The 12,788-nt window shown below is 40.9% G+C and overlaps 1 protein-coding gene across 3 annotated transcripts in view; it reads left to right on the top strand.

Annotated features, from left to right (window-relative positions):
- The window catches only part of AP1G1 (adaptor related protein complex 1 subunit gamma 1), a 43,668-nt gene extending 31,928 nt beyond the window's left edge, over nt 1–11,740 (top strand). For 2 of the 3 annotated variants that reach the window (XM_067004394.1, XM_048050471.2), the window contains exons 14-23: nt 1,252–1,374; nt 1,688–1,777; nt 2,281–2,408; nt 3,024–3,128; nt 5,327–5,468; nt 5,933–6,059; nt 6,556–6,651; nt 6,874–7,034; nt 8,005–8,103; nt 10,497–11,740. In XM_067004394.1, the coding sequence (XP_066860495.1) occupies nt 1,252–1,374; nt 1,688–1,777; nt 2,281–2,408; nt 3,024–3,128; nt 5,327–5,468; nt 5,933–6,059; nt 6,556–6,651; nt 6,874–7,034; nt 8,005–8,103; nt 10,497–10,598 (1,173 nt within the window). In that variant the 3' untranslated portion in view covers nt 10,599–11,740. The remainder of the gene's footprint in view (nt 1–1,251; nt 1,375–1,687; nt 1,778–2,280; nt 2,409–3,023; nt 3,129–5,326; nt 5,469–5,932; nt 6,060–6,555; nt 6,652–6,873; nt 7,035–8,004; nt 8,104–10,496) is intronic. The other variant, XM_067004395.1, reaches the window with a different exon arrangement.
- The last annotated feature ends 1,048 nt before the right edge of the window (nt 11,741–12,788 follow it).

Here is a 12,788-nt window from a genome sequence, read left to right as displayed (position 1 = left end):
AGAGAGGGTTGAAACAATTTCTTGAAATTATTCCAAGTTGAGTTTATCAAAGACTTTTAATAGAATTATAACAGCTTTCTGGCTTTTTTTTCTTTGGGTTTGATTGTTACTTTTTTATTATGTGAATTTCTGTATAAACATTACAGTTGAGGTGGAACGGAGTAGTGTTTTGGCAAATGAGGGGAAGAGAGCATAACTTAAGTAGGCAGTGTGTTCTCTAATGTGAAGAAGTGGGAAGAAATTTACTTCATTAGTGCGAGTGTTCAGATTTGACAAGTTCAGAAGCCAGACTCACTTTTCAATGTACTGTTGTGCCAACCTCAAACTGAGAAATGTGGACTGCTCTGAACAGAGTTGATTTCCATTTAAAAGTTGATTGTGAGCATTTCTCTCAGAGGACTCCTCTTATTAAAGTAACTTCCATCCCTTGGCTGGTAGGGAAACCATTTATAAAGTTATAAAGTTATATTCACAAGACTACTCAGTGCAGACTCTTACAGATAAATATCCTATCCAGTTTACCAGACTTAGGAGAATTAACACAGAACAATGTCAACAGCTCCTGGTTTTGCTAGCTGGGTTTTCACTTAGTTGACCTAATTGGGCTCACTTAATTTCCTTTTTTTTTTTTCGCACGATCTGTTCACAGTTCCGGAGTACTGTCTAAACAGGCAGGTTTTGAGCAGTGTACATCTCTACTTCAGCAACAAAGCTATGTGATTTATGTATTGCCCCACTTACTTTTCTGTCCTTGAAGTGGGCTTTTCAATCTGAGCTCCGTATTCCTATCATCTAACCGGAGATAGACGAGTCCCTGAGTCCTTTGCTAATTTGGTGTAGAGTCTAGCTTTGAGGAAGTGATTGAAAAAGCTGCTTTCTGCCCCCAAAGTGTCTTAACTTGTCTGTTAAATGGAAGGCATTTTCTTGTGGGTGTTCTGTTCCTTCTGTGGTACAGAAATAGCACAGGATTCTTATGTCCACATCCTATCCTCAACAGACAATTTCAGGATATTTACAGTATGGTTTTCTCTAGCTATAGCTGAGTGCATTAAGAGAATGCACAGTCCTATACTTCTACCCAACTGAGTCTGCTCAAAATCAGCCATAAAGTACCTGAGGATGAGGATGCAGATCTTTATCTGTGTGCAATCAGGCTTTGTGAAGGGTATCAGTCGATGCTGGCTGTGTTACTGAGAAATCAGATAGTGAAACCTAACCGCTTCTGTTTTTCTCCTGAATACATTCTTGCAGGCAGGAAGTTATGTTCGTGATGATGCTGTTCCCAACCTGATTCAGCTAATAACTAATAGCGTGGAGATGCATGCCTACACTGTGCAGAGACTCTACAAAGCCATCCTTGGTGATTACTCCCAGGTAATACCCAATACAAGCAGCTTCGGTTTACCCGTTACACTGCAATAAGTATATTTACTAAGCATATCAAGGTAAGTCAGCATCATGCTGTCTAGTTCCAAGGGACAGATTGCAGAAGAGGCATGCCTTCTAAATGTTCCTGTTCTTCTATTTTTCTCGTATGAATATTGAATTTGATCAAGAATTCATGTTTCTTATGCTATGGGAAATTTGCTTAGCTGGAATGAGGGCTAAGCTTGCTCTGGGAGATTACTGGGTGGTTTACTTTGTACCAGAATGCATTTATCTAGGTGTCTGAATTTTCTTCCGACAGCAGCCACTGGTGCAAGTGGCCTCCTGGTGCATAGGAGAGTATGGAGATCTTCTGGTGTCTGGTCAGTGTGAAGAAGAGGAGCCAATACAGGTATAGCCTGAGAGAGCAAGTGTGTGCATGGCTGATGCTGGAGCTGCTTGATGCTGGCTGTCTGAGGGGAATGCTTGCAACAGTTACTTATTAATGGTGTCTATGATGGACCCTTGATGGGGAACTCGTTTTCATGCTACAGGCATGGGCAATATACACATAGCCATCTTTGTCTCTGAGGAGCATAGCTACACTGGGCAGAGCAGTGTGCTTTTGTTGCGCATCTAGCTTGCACAGTATCTGCCAGGGTTTTAGCTGTGTATTTTGGTGATAAACCTTTTCAATATGTGGAACACGAATTTTATTTTAAAACTGTAGTATCATAAGATATTCATCTGGATACATTGTTTCATACATTGTGCATATATGCTGTGGGTTCACAAAGTTACTGAGGAGATAGGAAACACCTGTTAAGCAAGAAACAAGTTTTTTACAGTTATACTCTGAAAGGTTTGCTGCAAAGCTTCTGTCTGACTCAGCCTAAACTTTTTGTACCTTTTCAGGTAACAGAAGATGAAGTTCTTGATATTTTAGAAAGCATTCTGATATCTAATATGTCTGCATCTGTTACACGAGGCTATGCTCTCACTGCCATCATGAAGCTTTCCACAAGATTCACCTGCACTGTCAAGTGAGTTCTTATTGGTGGTGTTCTGCACAGGGTTTTGTTGCACATATGCTGGCATCAGTTGTCTTCAGTAGAAGTATTCCTTGGACATGTTCTAATTCCATGGTTAAGAGTCTTCTTACTGGCTTTAACAGACCTCCTTTGCTTGCAGTCTGGAAGTCTTCCACTAATTTGTGCTGTTTTATCTGTTTGTGGATGTGTTTACTGTGTGGGGACTTTGAGTCATGTTACTCTTGCATGAAAATTCATTAATGTAAAAGAAAGCCCTTTAAGTGGACTGTTCTTTCCAGTTCCTTTTTTTTTCCTGATGGAGAGAAAAACGGCCTTGTTTCCTACTGATGGCTTGACTGTGAGTTGTAGAGTTTTGGTATGATATATCTTGTGGTGGTGTATTAATTACCTGTTGACTATGCTGGGGAGGGACAGCAACAGTTCAAAAACTGAAGTTGCATAGGTACTCCAAGAAAACAGCAGTGACTACTGTTTCAAATCACTTATATGGGACAGCTGTTGAGCAGGGTGTCAAATAATGTCTTCTGGATGACACATGCTAATTCCTTGCTCACTGTTGTGAATTCCATAGTGTGTTGTTTTGTGTTTTTTTGCCTCTCCCCACAGTCGCATTAAGAAGGTAGTGTCCATTTATGGCAGCAGCATTGATGTGGAGCTACAGCAACGGGCAGTGGAATATAATGCACTTTTCAAAAAATATGATCACATGAGGTAAGTGTTGATGAGTTTTAGTGTTTGAAAAGGCTAATAATCTGCTCTGATCTTCTGCATAGTACATAGAGCTTTGTTTTGTGATTCTGGTAGGAGTATAGAGAAGCTATAATTCCTTGCTGATCTCTATAGGATTATTGAGTGTTTTAAGAACATAGCATATCTCGGGAGATTGTTCTGAGATCAGTCTTTCCGTACCAAAATGCTTGACCTGCTCTGAGCTTGGACTTGGTTAATGTTCACTTTTAGGTGTTGAATATTAAAATTGCTTTCTAAGTGAGTGACTGCAGATAGCTTTTACCATACTAGCATTACCAATCATTAGTTTCAAATTGATTTTAAAGTGCCTTTAGAATAAACATGCAGATATCCATTGACCTTTTCTCCTAAGCAGTGCTCTGAAATTGAGGTAATTCTGAAAATGCTTTTCAGTTTTTCAGAACATCTTTTTAATTTACTGTTTTCTTGTATTATCTGCTTAAAATCTCAAGTTCTGCCTGAAAAGTCATACTTTTCTCTACACCACTCAGCATTCTTGTTTTACAATTCTTGAGCATGTTGATTTCCTTGTGTGTTATCACTGAGAGTTTCCCATTCATCATAGTTTTACTCAAGTGGTTATTTTTCTGAGATAGTTCAAGCCACTCTTTGTTGCAATAACTAAAGCTGTAATTCTTCACGGAATAGTCGTTAATCTGCTATGTGCGACAAATTATTGTTGATACATAGGAGCACTGTACTGGCTATTCCATGAAGAACGTAAGATTGAAGATCTGGGAGTTAACTTCATCCATCCTTGAAGACTTTCCTTAAGATGTCATTTAGATTAAATGCTACTTTGAAAATAGGTCTGATCTTTATTGTTTGCCTGATTTGGAAGCATCAGAACTGCCATGTTCTAGTGTGGTGGAAATAAGTAGCTTTTAGAGTTGGATGGAGGAGTATCCATTCTCAAATGTAGATAGGAACAGAGGAAAAAAGGGGTGCCACTGGACTAAATACTGCATGAGTTTATAGGGGCTTCCAAACCTTGTTTCAAAAGCTTTTCACAATCAGTTTTTTTCATAGGTACTATCATATCCTCTGTGTGTAGGACACAACATCCGTATGATTTCCTCTTATCTCTTCCCATGGGATTTGTGCAGCAACTAAGATTGTGCTCTTGGAAGAGTCATGTTACTGAGCTGCCTAGGCCTTCACATGAGGCATTATGAATGTGTTAGGAAAAAATCTAATATGAGAGCCTTTTGATCTGAGGTAACCACTGCAGGTAATATCTGGAGATCAGCTGGCTTTTGATCCAATGGCAGAGTATGGTGTTCGTAGTTTTGGGAAGCTTTGTGCTTCGGAAAAATGTGTGAACTTTTATAAGAGCATTAGTGTTCCCCCCCCACACACACACACACACATTCCAGTGTTCATTATAGTGTAAAGGTCAGTGTTTAATAGTTTCTGCTCATTAAAACTTTGTTCGTGGTCAAAAATTTGGCCCATTGTTGGAATTATTGGCACTGGGACACTTTTTCAGCCCAAAAGATGCATGGACAGTGGGACTTGCTCATTTCATGCAGGCTTTGTGACTTGATCCTCAAGGGTAATGACCTTTCTTGTATTATAGACCAGTTTTCCCTGTATGACTTTTGTTGCTACTTAGTTTTGATGTCAGGATTCTGTGTCCTGTGCCTCTTCTCCTTCAGTTTCTGTATCCGTTCAGGAGGGTTCTCTTGGACTGAACTTAAGTCTTTTGAGACTTGAACTTGGCTAAATGGTGGTTTGCTTTTCCAGCTTTACCTGTTCTGAGTGGTTAACCCTCTTGCAAAGATAAGTCAATCAGCTGACCTTTTGACTCAATTGGATACGCAACAGGAGAGTCAAATGTCCTGTGTCTGCGGTCGATCCACCATTGCTCAGTTGTTTAATCTTTGGCTCATTATCCTAGCCCCATAATTAAAACTGTGTCTAGTGCTAGCAGAAAACAGGAGGCAGGGGGGTTTGTTTGGTTTTCAACTGACAGCTAATGTGTTTACAGTGGCACAGAATGTCAGGAATTATTTCCAACCACCTCAAGATATGTAGTCTTACAGTGCCCCAACAGCAGAAAAGGCAGGTTGTCCTGTGTATATCTTCTCTTGAACGTTTGAGTGTTTGGATTGGGATCCAGGAAGATGGCACAGTGTAACTATGTCAGCTTCTTTCAGGCCAGCCCTGCTTGAGAGAATGCCGGTAATGGAGAAAGTCACCACAAATGGCCCTACTGAGATTGTACAGACCAATGGAGAGACAGAGCCGGCGGTACTGGAAACCAAACCTCCACCTTCTGGATTGCAGCCTGGTAGCCAGGTAATGGAAACTGATCTAGGATAAGTTTCCACTGCCTGTCAGACCACAGTACTAGCCACTGCTCTTTCAACAGTAAGCTGAGACCATCTCCCTCCCTGTTCCTGCCTCTTTGCTAGTTCTGGCCTGGTGATGAATCTCATCACAACTCAATGCTCATGGTTCTAGTGCCAAGAACGAATGTGTGGAAGAGGTTATTGTGGGGAGTGCAAGAGCACAGTGGGGTAAAGCCATATATATACCCCAACCTGTCTTAGTGTCCGTGAACTCCATCCTTCAGTAATCACTGTGGCCCCAAGAGCATGGAAGCTAGATTTCTCACAGGGCTTGAGACCATATCCAAACTAAAAACCTCTCCGATTGGTCAGTAGCTCTTGTCTTTAATCTGAGAGCAAGTGGAATCCATTGCATTTGTAAGGGAAAGTAGCAGAAAGATGAATATGTAACTATTTTATTTTTTTCACTAGGCAAATGATTTGTTGGACTTGTTGGGGGGAAGTGATATAACACCTGTAATCCCTACTGTACCTACAAGCAAGCCAGCCTCTGCTGGTGGGGAGCTCCTTGACCTACTGGGAGACCTCAACCTAACAGGTAAGCAAGCTGTATCTCTTGAAAGTCTACATCCCCAGTCCTGGGGTGGGATGTCAGGATAATTGCTGAAGGTGCAAAGGCTGGTTAGTTCATCACTCGAAGTCCCTGTCTTCATGATTATTCTTGTCAGGATCCGTATTTGTATATAGATGGGAATCAGGGAATAATGTCACAGGTTGACTCTTAATGATTGATGGTGGAACTTGTGGTTTTTATTTTGTTTTGTTTTTTTTACATTCCCACCTGGGAATGGTGTGAGCCCTTCCAGCGAGGATAAGAATATGTGAGAAATTATTCTATTTGAATGCCTGCTAGCTCAAGAGGAGCCAGTCTTCACTGGGTAAAAGCAGAGAAGGAGCAAATGACAACATAAATAACTATTTGTAGAGCCTCTTATATAGAAATATGATATGCATCAGTTGATAACTTGGAGAAGGAGTACTTACTCTTCATTTTGTGACAGCTAAATTTAATCTTCTTCCAACATTTCTTGTAGGTTCTCCGGTACCTGCCCCTGCACCCCAGATATCACAGCCTCCATTCCTGCTTGATGGATTGCCATCACAGCCTCTCTTCAATGATATTGCTGCAGGTTAGGGGCATGTAAATCCTTAGCTGAAGGTTCCACGGCAGAAGAGGAAGCTAGGGATAGAAACAAAAAGATTTCATTGTGAAGTGTAACAAAGACACTGGAGGAGGAGGGAGGGTGTTAAATCTTCAGAAGAGTTTGTGTCTGGGTGTAATGGAAATGAATTCTGTGATGCTGAGAATGGTCTCTAGATTCTGCAAGTCTCCTGATTATTTTTTTCTGCAGGAATCCCCTCAATTACTGCATACAACAAGAATGGCCTGAAGATTGACTTCACCTTTGAGAGGTCAAACACCAACCCCAGTGTCACTGTAATCACGATACAGGCCTCCAACAGCACAGAACTGGATATGACAGATTTTGTTTTCCAAGCTGCAGTACCAAAGGTAGAACCACTTAGGGCAACTACATAAAAAGGTAGAGGGCCAGCTGCAAGTACTTCCTGATCTCTACTTCCATGTAGATAGAAACATGCAGCATGGTTTAAAAAAAAAAAAAAAAAAAAAGAATGTAAAGGTCGAGTTGCTAATAGGTTCTCCTAGTGCTCAGTTTGGTCATCTCCTTTCTAGTCTGAAACTAAGGGTTATAAATGGAGTGGAATATGGGTTTCTGTCAGATTAGATTATATCTGCTTGGATAAAATCATCTTTTAAAATCATCATTTTCTAGGAAGATTGCTAAACCACACCCAGGAAAATGTTGGGTCAATAAAAAAGATCAAAACTAATCTTTCCCTTTATTCTTAGTTTCTAAGAAATATACCACATTCTTTGCAGTTATGAATACATAATTTATTGAAAACAATCCTTTGAAGCTCTTAGCTGCTTACAAAAGTTGAAATGAGTTCCCATATAGCAATTAATTAACTATCTTCCTACAAGCAGTGAAATGTGTGTCCTTGGATTTAGCTGCAGCCCAAAATGCAGGAGACAAAAACTGCCTAGTTTGTAGTAGAGCAGACCATTTAAGCAGACTATAATTGAAATGTCCAAGTTTGGGAAAATGCATCCATTTTTGGGAATTTCACTTCTGGGAATTAATAATATTCTAACTTTAGTTTGGGTAAGTTTTATTCCTGCAATAGGCAGGCATTAGGGAGAGAGTGGGCCTCCTGAAGTTAGAAATGTGCTGAGCAGCCTCAGCTGTTCCTCTTGAGTGTCATGCTTGAAACAGTGCATCGCTGTTGATCTTGATACACTGCAGTAAGTCCTCATCCCCTAATATTCGTGCCACCTGGATCTTTTTTATGTAGAAAGCAGGTGGGCCAGCATTTTGTTCCTTACAGATAGGGATTGAAGAACTGATTACTTGACTTATTTGATTAAGCATCAGCTTTTCTCTTTGCCCTTTCTTCAGACATTCCAGCTGCAGCTCCTGTCTCCCAGCAGCAGTGTCATCCCTGCATTTAACTCGGGGACCATCACACAGGTCATTAAAGTCCTGAATCCACAAAAGGTGAGTGATTCTGAGAACAGTTAAAGACATTGTCATGGAATTGTGCACTTAGTTGTCTAGTTAGGCTGCCTTTCCGATAAGGTAGGGAATGATGAGTTGTAATGACAATCATTTTCGTTAGGGTTAGGAAAAAGAGGGCTGTGGACACAGGTTTGACGTATTTGGTTATACTTTTAAAACAGACTCAGTGCTTTGCTATTCTTTTGACTTTGTGGATGTCTTTTGCATCAGCGTGGTTGTTAAACAGGTTTCTGGATAGTTTCTCTAGAGGAGCAGAACCTGGTGTTTGTGTTGTAGAAATGAAGTCTGAAAGGCAAGCATCTTGCCATATAAATATATTTAACATTCTTTCTTGCTGTCTGCAGAGGCACTTCTTGAATGAAGTCTGTTACACAAAAAAATTGTTTGACCCAAATTTTTTTCAAAAATTGTCTGTTTCTTCAAGTGACCTCATTTAATATGTGATGAGTGTATTTTTAAATAGTTGAGAGAGAAAGTCATTAGCTGTGATTAAACATAATTCTGTTTGTTCTACAGTCTTCAGAGAGAGGCTTCCAAGACTGGGAGAAAACAGACTTGGGAGGGAGGGGTGTGGTCCACGGGTCCTCCTTAAGAGGCTTTGCAAGTATTCAGATGGCATCAGAAGGAAGAGTTCATTTTTTTAAAAAATCATCCTTTGTGGGACACCCTTGAGATCTTCCTGCTGTATATATTTTTAACACTTATGTACTGCTGTAGATGTTAAGTATTACTGCTAGACTGTCTAAGTTTAAAAAAAAAAAAAATAGCCAAAGATTTCACTGAAATGACTGTCTTCTAGTGCACAGTTTTTATGGTTTCCATGGTCTCCCCTCATTTTTATGTAGCAGCATGCTCCCCTCTGCCTGTAATAAAGCACAAGAGTAATTAGAGTAATTATTCTGTCTCATAAATCTGATATGAATTTCCATGTGTCTGAATCTCAGTAGTGCTAGAGATCACATGAAAGGTATTTTCTGAACTTGGAAGGTTTTCGGAGCTTTCCTCTAGTGACAGAAGTCACAATACATCCATCTCAGATGGGCCGCACAAGCTTGAAATATGCTTTTTTGCTGAAACATCAGAACTCCTGTGAATACTTGAGAATACAGAAATGTAAGCTAGTATTTCACTGCCCTCTGCACTGTTTCCTAACTCTTCCACATCAGGCATTTATGCATCTCTTACTGTCCTATGTACCTGAAGTCAGTAGCAATCTCTAGCTTTGCAAGAATCCTGTCCACAAGATGGTGTAAGTTACCTGGAATATTCTGAGAGAAACAACCTGAGTTTTATTATTTAGGAGGTAGCTGTTTGTCTTCTCAGTGTTGTTTTAAAAAAAAAAAAAAAAGTCAGTTCACCTTGAAATGGACAGCCATTATGCTGCATTGACTAATAGTGAAGATGGGGAGAGTTGTAATAAGCAGGGTGAAAGACCGGCAGGTCTTAGAATGTAACTCTTCAGGGTGGATGACCGTGATTATACTCTTACAGTGGAATGGCCAGTTACCCAGAACAGTACCAAATAAAACAAATTGATACTGATTATATTGGTCAATTGGTATAAAGCTGGTGTTTATTAATGATCATTTCCTTTATCCTGAGGCTGGTTGGAGCGGTTTTTATCCTCCTTTCCTCCCTCTGCTATTCTTTTTGCATATTTCACTGTAGGCTTTGTCTGGTATGGATAAAAGAGCCGGAAAAAGCCAACTTCTTGCTTTTCTTTTTAGGGTTTTTGGCAAACTATTTTTTGTAGTTGTGAGGAGAACAAAGAACCTGGCTGGATCTCTGGCCTTTTATTAAAGGCTGCCTAGTATCTGGATGACAGCCAAACAACTTCTGAGCTGTTCCATCATTTACCCACAGCAGGAAGAAATGTTCTTAGAGATGCTTTCTCTAGTCTTTCTTAGACTATTTCATCCAGTGCTACTGACCTATGTCATACTTGAAGTTTCCAGACCGCTTCTCTGAGTGAACAGCTAGCATGGGGAATGATACCTCTCCTTGTGCAGTGCAGCAGAGTCCAGGTCTGCCTCCTGCTTTCTTGTGTTGTTAATTGAGACTGTAAGACAGTTACTGTTGTGTTTAAGGACCTCAGTGTTTGTGAGAGCAGGGCCAGTGCAGTGAGAGACATGGGTGGAAGGTGCACTACAATCTTTCTGAGAAAACTTGTACCTGATCTGAGAACTACAGTGAACAAGAAACATCCTACTAGATTAAGCATTTATCTGAAGTGTCATAGCCTACCCAGCACATCTTTCCATCAAGCTTTTGTTGGCTGTGTTTTGTCTTCACAGGGGATATGGGATGGGGAGCTAGAGCTGGGGAGATTTGCTGACCTTTAACGAAGACCTAATTTTTTTTTTCTCTTGTAGCAACAACTACGTATGCGGATCAAGTTGACATATAATCACAAGGGCTCAGCAATGCAGGATCTAGCAGAAGTCAACAACTTCCCCCCTCAGTCTTGGCAGTGAGCCTCTGGCACCATTCTTATTCTCTCCCCACCCAATCAAAAGAACTCTGGGAAGAAGGTTGTGATCCTTGGCAATCCCCCAAACTGCACCATGGGCATGGGGAACAGATGAGACCTGCTGATGAGGAGGAATTTTCCTGAAGTGATTGCTGACTTTGAAGCATATCTGTTAAGACTAATCTCCTCTCCTCCGCTGATGAGGCTGGTGGCTTGTGGAGGCTACTCTGCACTCCCTCACACATGCATTCACAGCCAGAAGCAACATTCCCTCCCTTCCCTGTCCCTCCCCCCTCACCCCAGAAACACAGCCTGGTTGGAACAGAAGTCTGGAATTTCTTGCAGGGAAACTCTGTCTCTGCAGCAAGTGAACAGCTGCCCCTTCTTTCTGCTGTCTTTTTTTCCCCTGGGGAGGGCAAGGTGTGTTTTTGTTCATTACTAGCTGGATTATCTTCAGGCACTTTCATCTAGGGCTCAGAATGGGGTCTTGGAGAATATTAGGGTAACCTGCCTTGTTCTTCTTGTATCCCCTGTGTCTGAAGGGGCTGGAGGCTTTTTGTGGCCTATTCAGTGCATTACTTTTACACACACCTCTCAGTTATGTGATACATACTAAGAGCAAGTCAGGCCTTGGGACTTCATCTGCAAACCTGGGACGGTGCAGGAAAAGAGGTGCCAGTGAAAGCTGATAAAATTGCTTTGGTGCTGTACTTGGAAATGAAGACCTTACACTTGAATTTTCTTTCTTTCCATCAGTGGCTGTAACCATGCAGATTCACAGTCTTCTGTAGCTTCCCCAGAAAGTGTGGTGATGTCAGAGAGATGCAGAGATCCAAGGAACAGCTGGTTTTCTACCATGGTTAATTTCAAAGCTTTTTGACCCGTTAGTTGTGGTTTATGGGTAGAAAAGATGTATTCAATTTTGTGGATCAGTCTTTTGAGCAAAGGTCCTATTGCCTGCTGGGAGACTCATCAGAGACTATGCTGCAGAGTTGTTCTTCCCAGTTATTCCAGACCTTCTCCCAAGATTAATTTCCAGAGCCTGTTGTAGACCCCCTGGATTCCATTTGATTTACTTCTGACTGGGATATTTGTGTTGTATCTGTAACATTGGCACTGAAATAAAGACCATGCGGTTTAAAAGACCTTCTCCCATTTTGTTACTTAATTGATCTTCGTAGTTGGCTCCTTGCTCCCCTTCCAGAGAAATCTGTGTTAGTTCAGGTTCAGACTGAAAGGAACTTAACTTTTTTTGAATGAAAGCCATTTTTTTTTGAGTATTTGGAACCAAAGATGTGAGGTCCAGTACTCTTCTAAGCTTAAAGAAAGATGTATTCAGTTATGTTTCCTAGTGTAAACTGTTGTTGAGGTAGTAAGAGTTCTATGAATTCTAATGGAGGCAATGTATAGGATGTAAGGCACAGTGTGACAAAACTATTCAGGTGTTCAGCACACTCTGGGGATGAAGAGGGAATGATAGGACTTCATTCATTAGTATGCTAGTAAGTTGAAGGTACCCTGGCTTCCAGCCACAAAGCTTTCTTAAAAGAAACAGGTGGCAGGCACATCTGCTTGATTTTCTGTTACAGGGCTTTAAACATATGATCGTTCAGTGCTCTGACAGCAAGCTTAAACCCAGCCCTTTGTGTCTGCAAAAGTAATAACACTAGGTTCCAGTCCTTGCCAGAAATATCAGAGGAGTGATTCACAGTACACTTAAGGAAAATTAAAGACCTATTCTGCCCTTGAATCTGTAGTGGGAGGCCAAGAAAGGTTGTTCAGTCTGTTTTGGTTTTAACCACGGTAGGTAATATGATGTAGGACTGACTGTGTCTCTGACTTTAATTGTTGGTATGTGGAATAAGTTTAGTTTCTCTTGGAAGGCATTTTTGCTGCCGTAATAGGAAGACTGGTTTGGGCCTTTGGTTTAGCAAAAAGTTTTGTTCTATTGAAAGAGGCACCACCATAGGTTTATAAAATCTAGCAAGAATGATGTATGATTTCCTTAAAACTGATTGAGGGTTGTGGCAGGGTCTTGGGCTGGGCTTTCAGTGCAAAGATAGTACTTTGCTTCTAGCTGAAGCATCACGAAACAGGCAATCTTGTAGGAAATGGTTGAATCGATACCCTTTTTTGGGTGCTGAGCATTTACTTCTGCTTTTATTGCACTTGTGACTGTTCAACACCTGACTGG

The sequence above is a fragment of the Anser cygnoides genome, chromosome 12 (assembly GCF_040182565.1).
Source record: "Anser cygnoides isolate HZ-2024a breed goose chromosome 12, Taihu_goose_T2T_genome, whole genome shotgun sequence".
NCBI lineage: Eukaryota > Metazoa > Chordata > Aves > Anseriformes > Anatidae > Anser > Anser cygnoides.
Note: the sequence above shows the minus strand (reverse complement) of the source record. Positions and strands in the feature narration are given on the sequence as shown.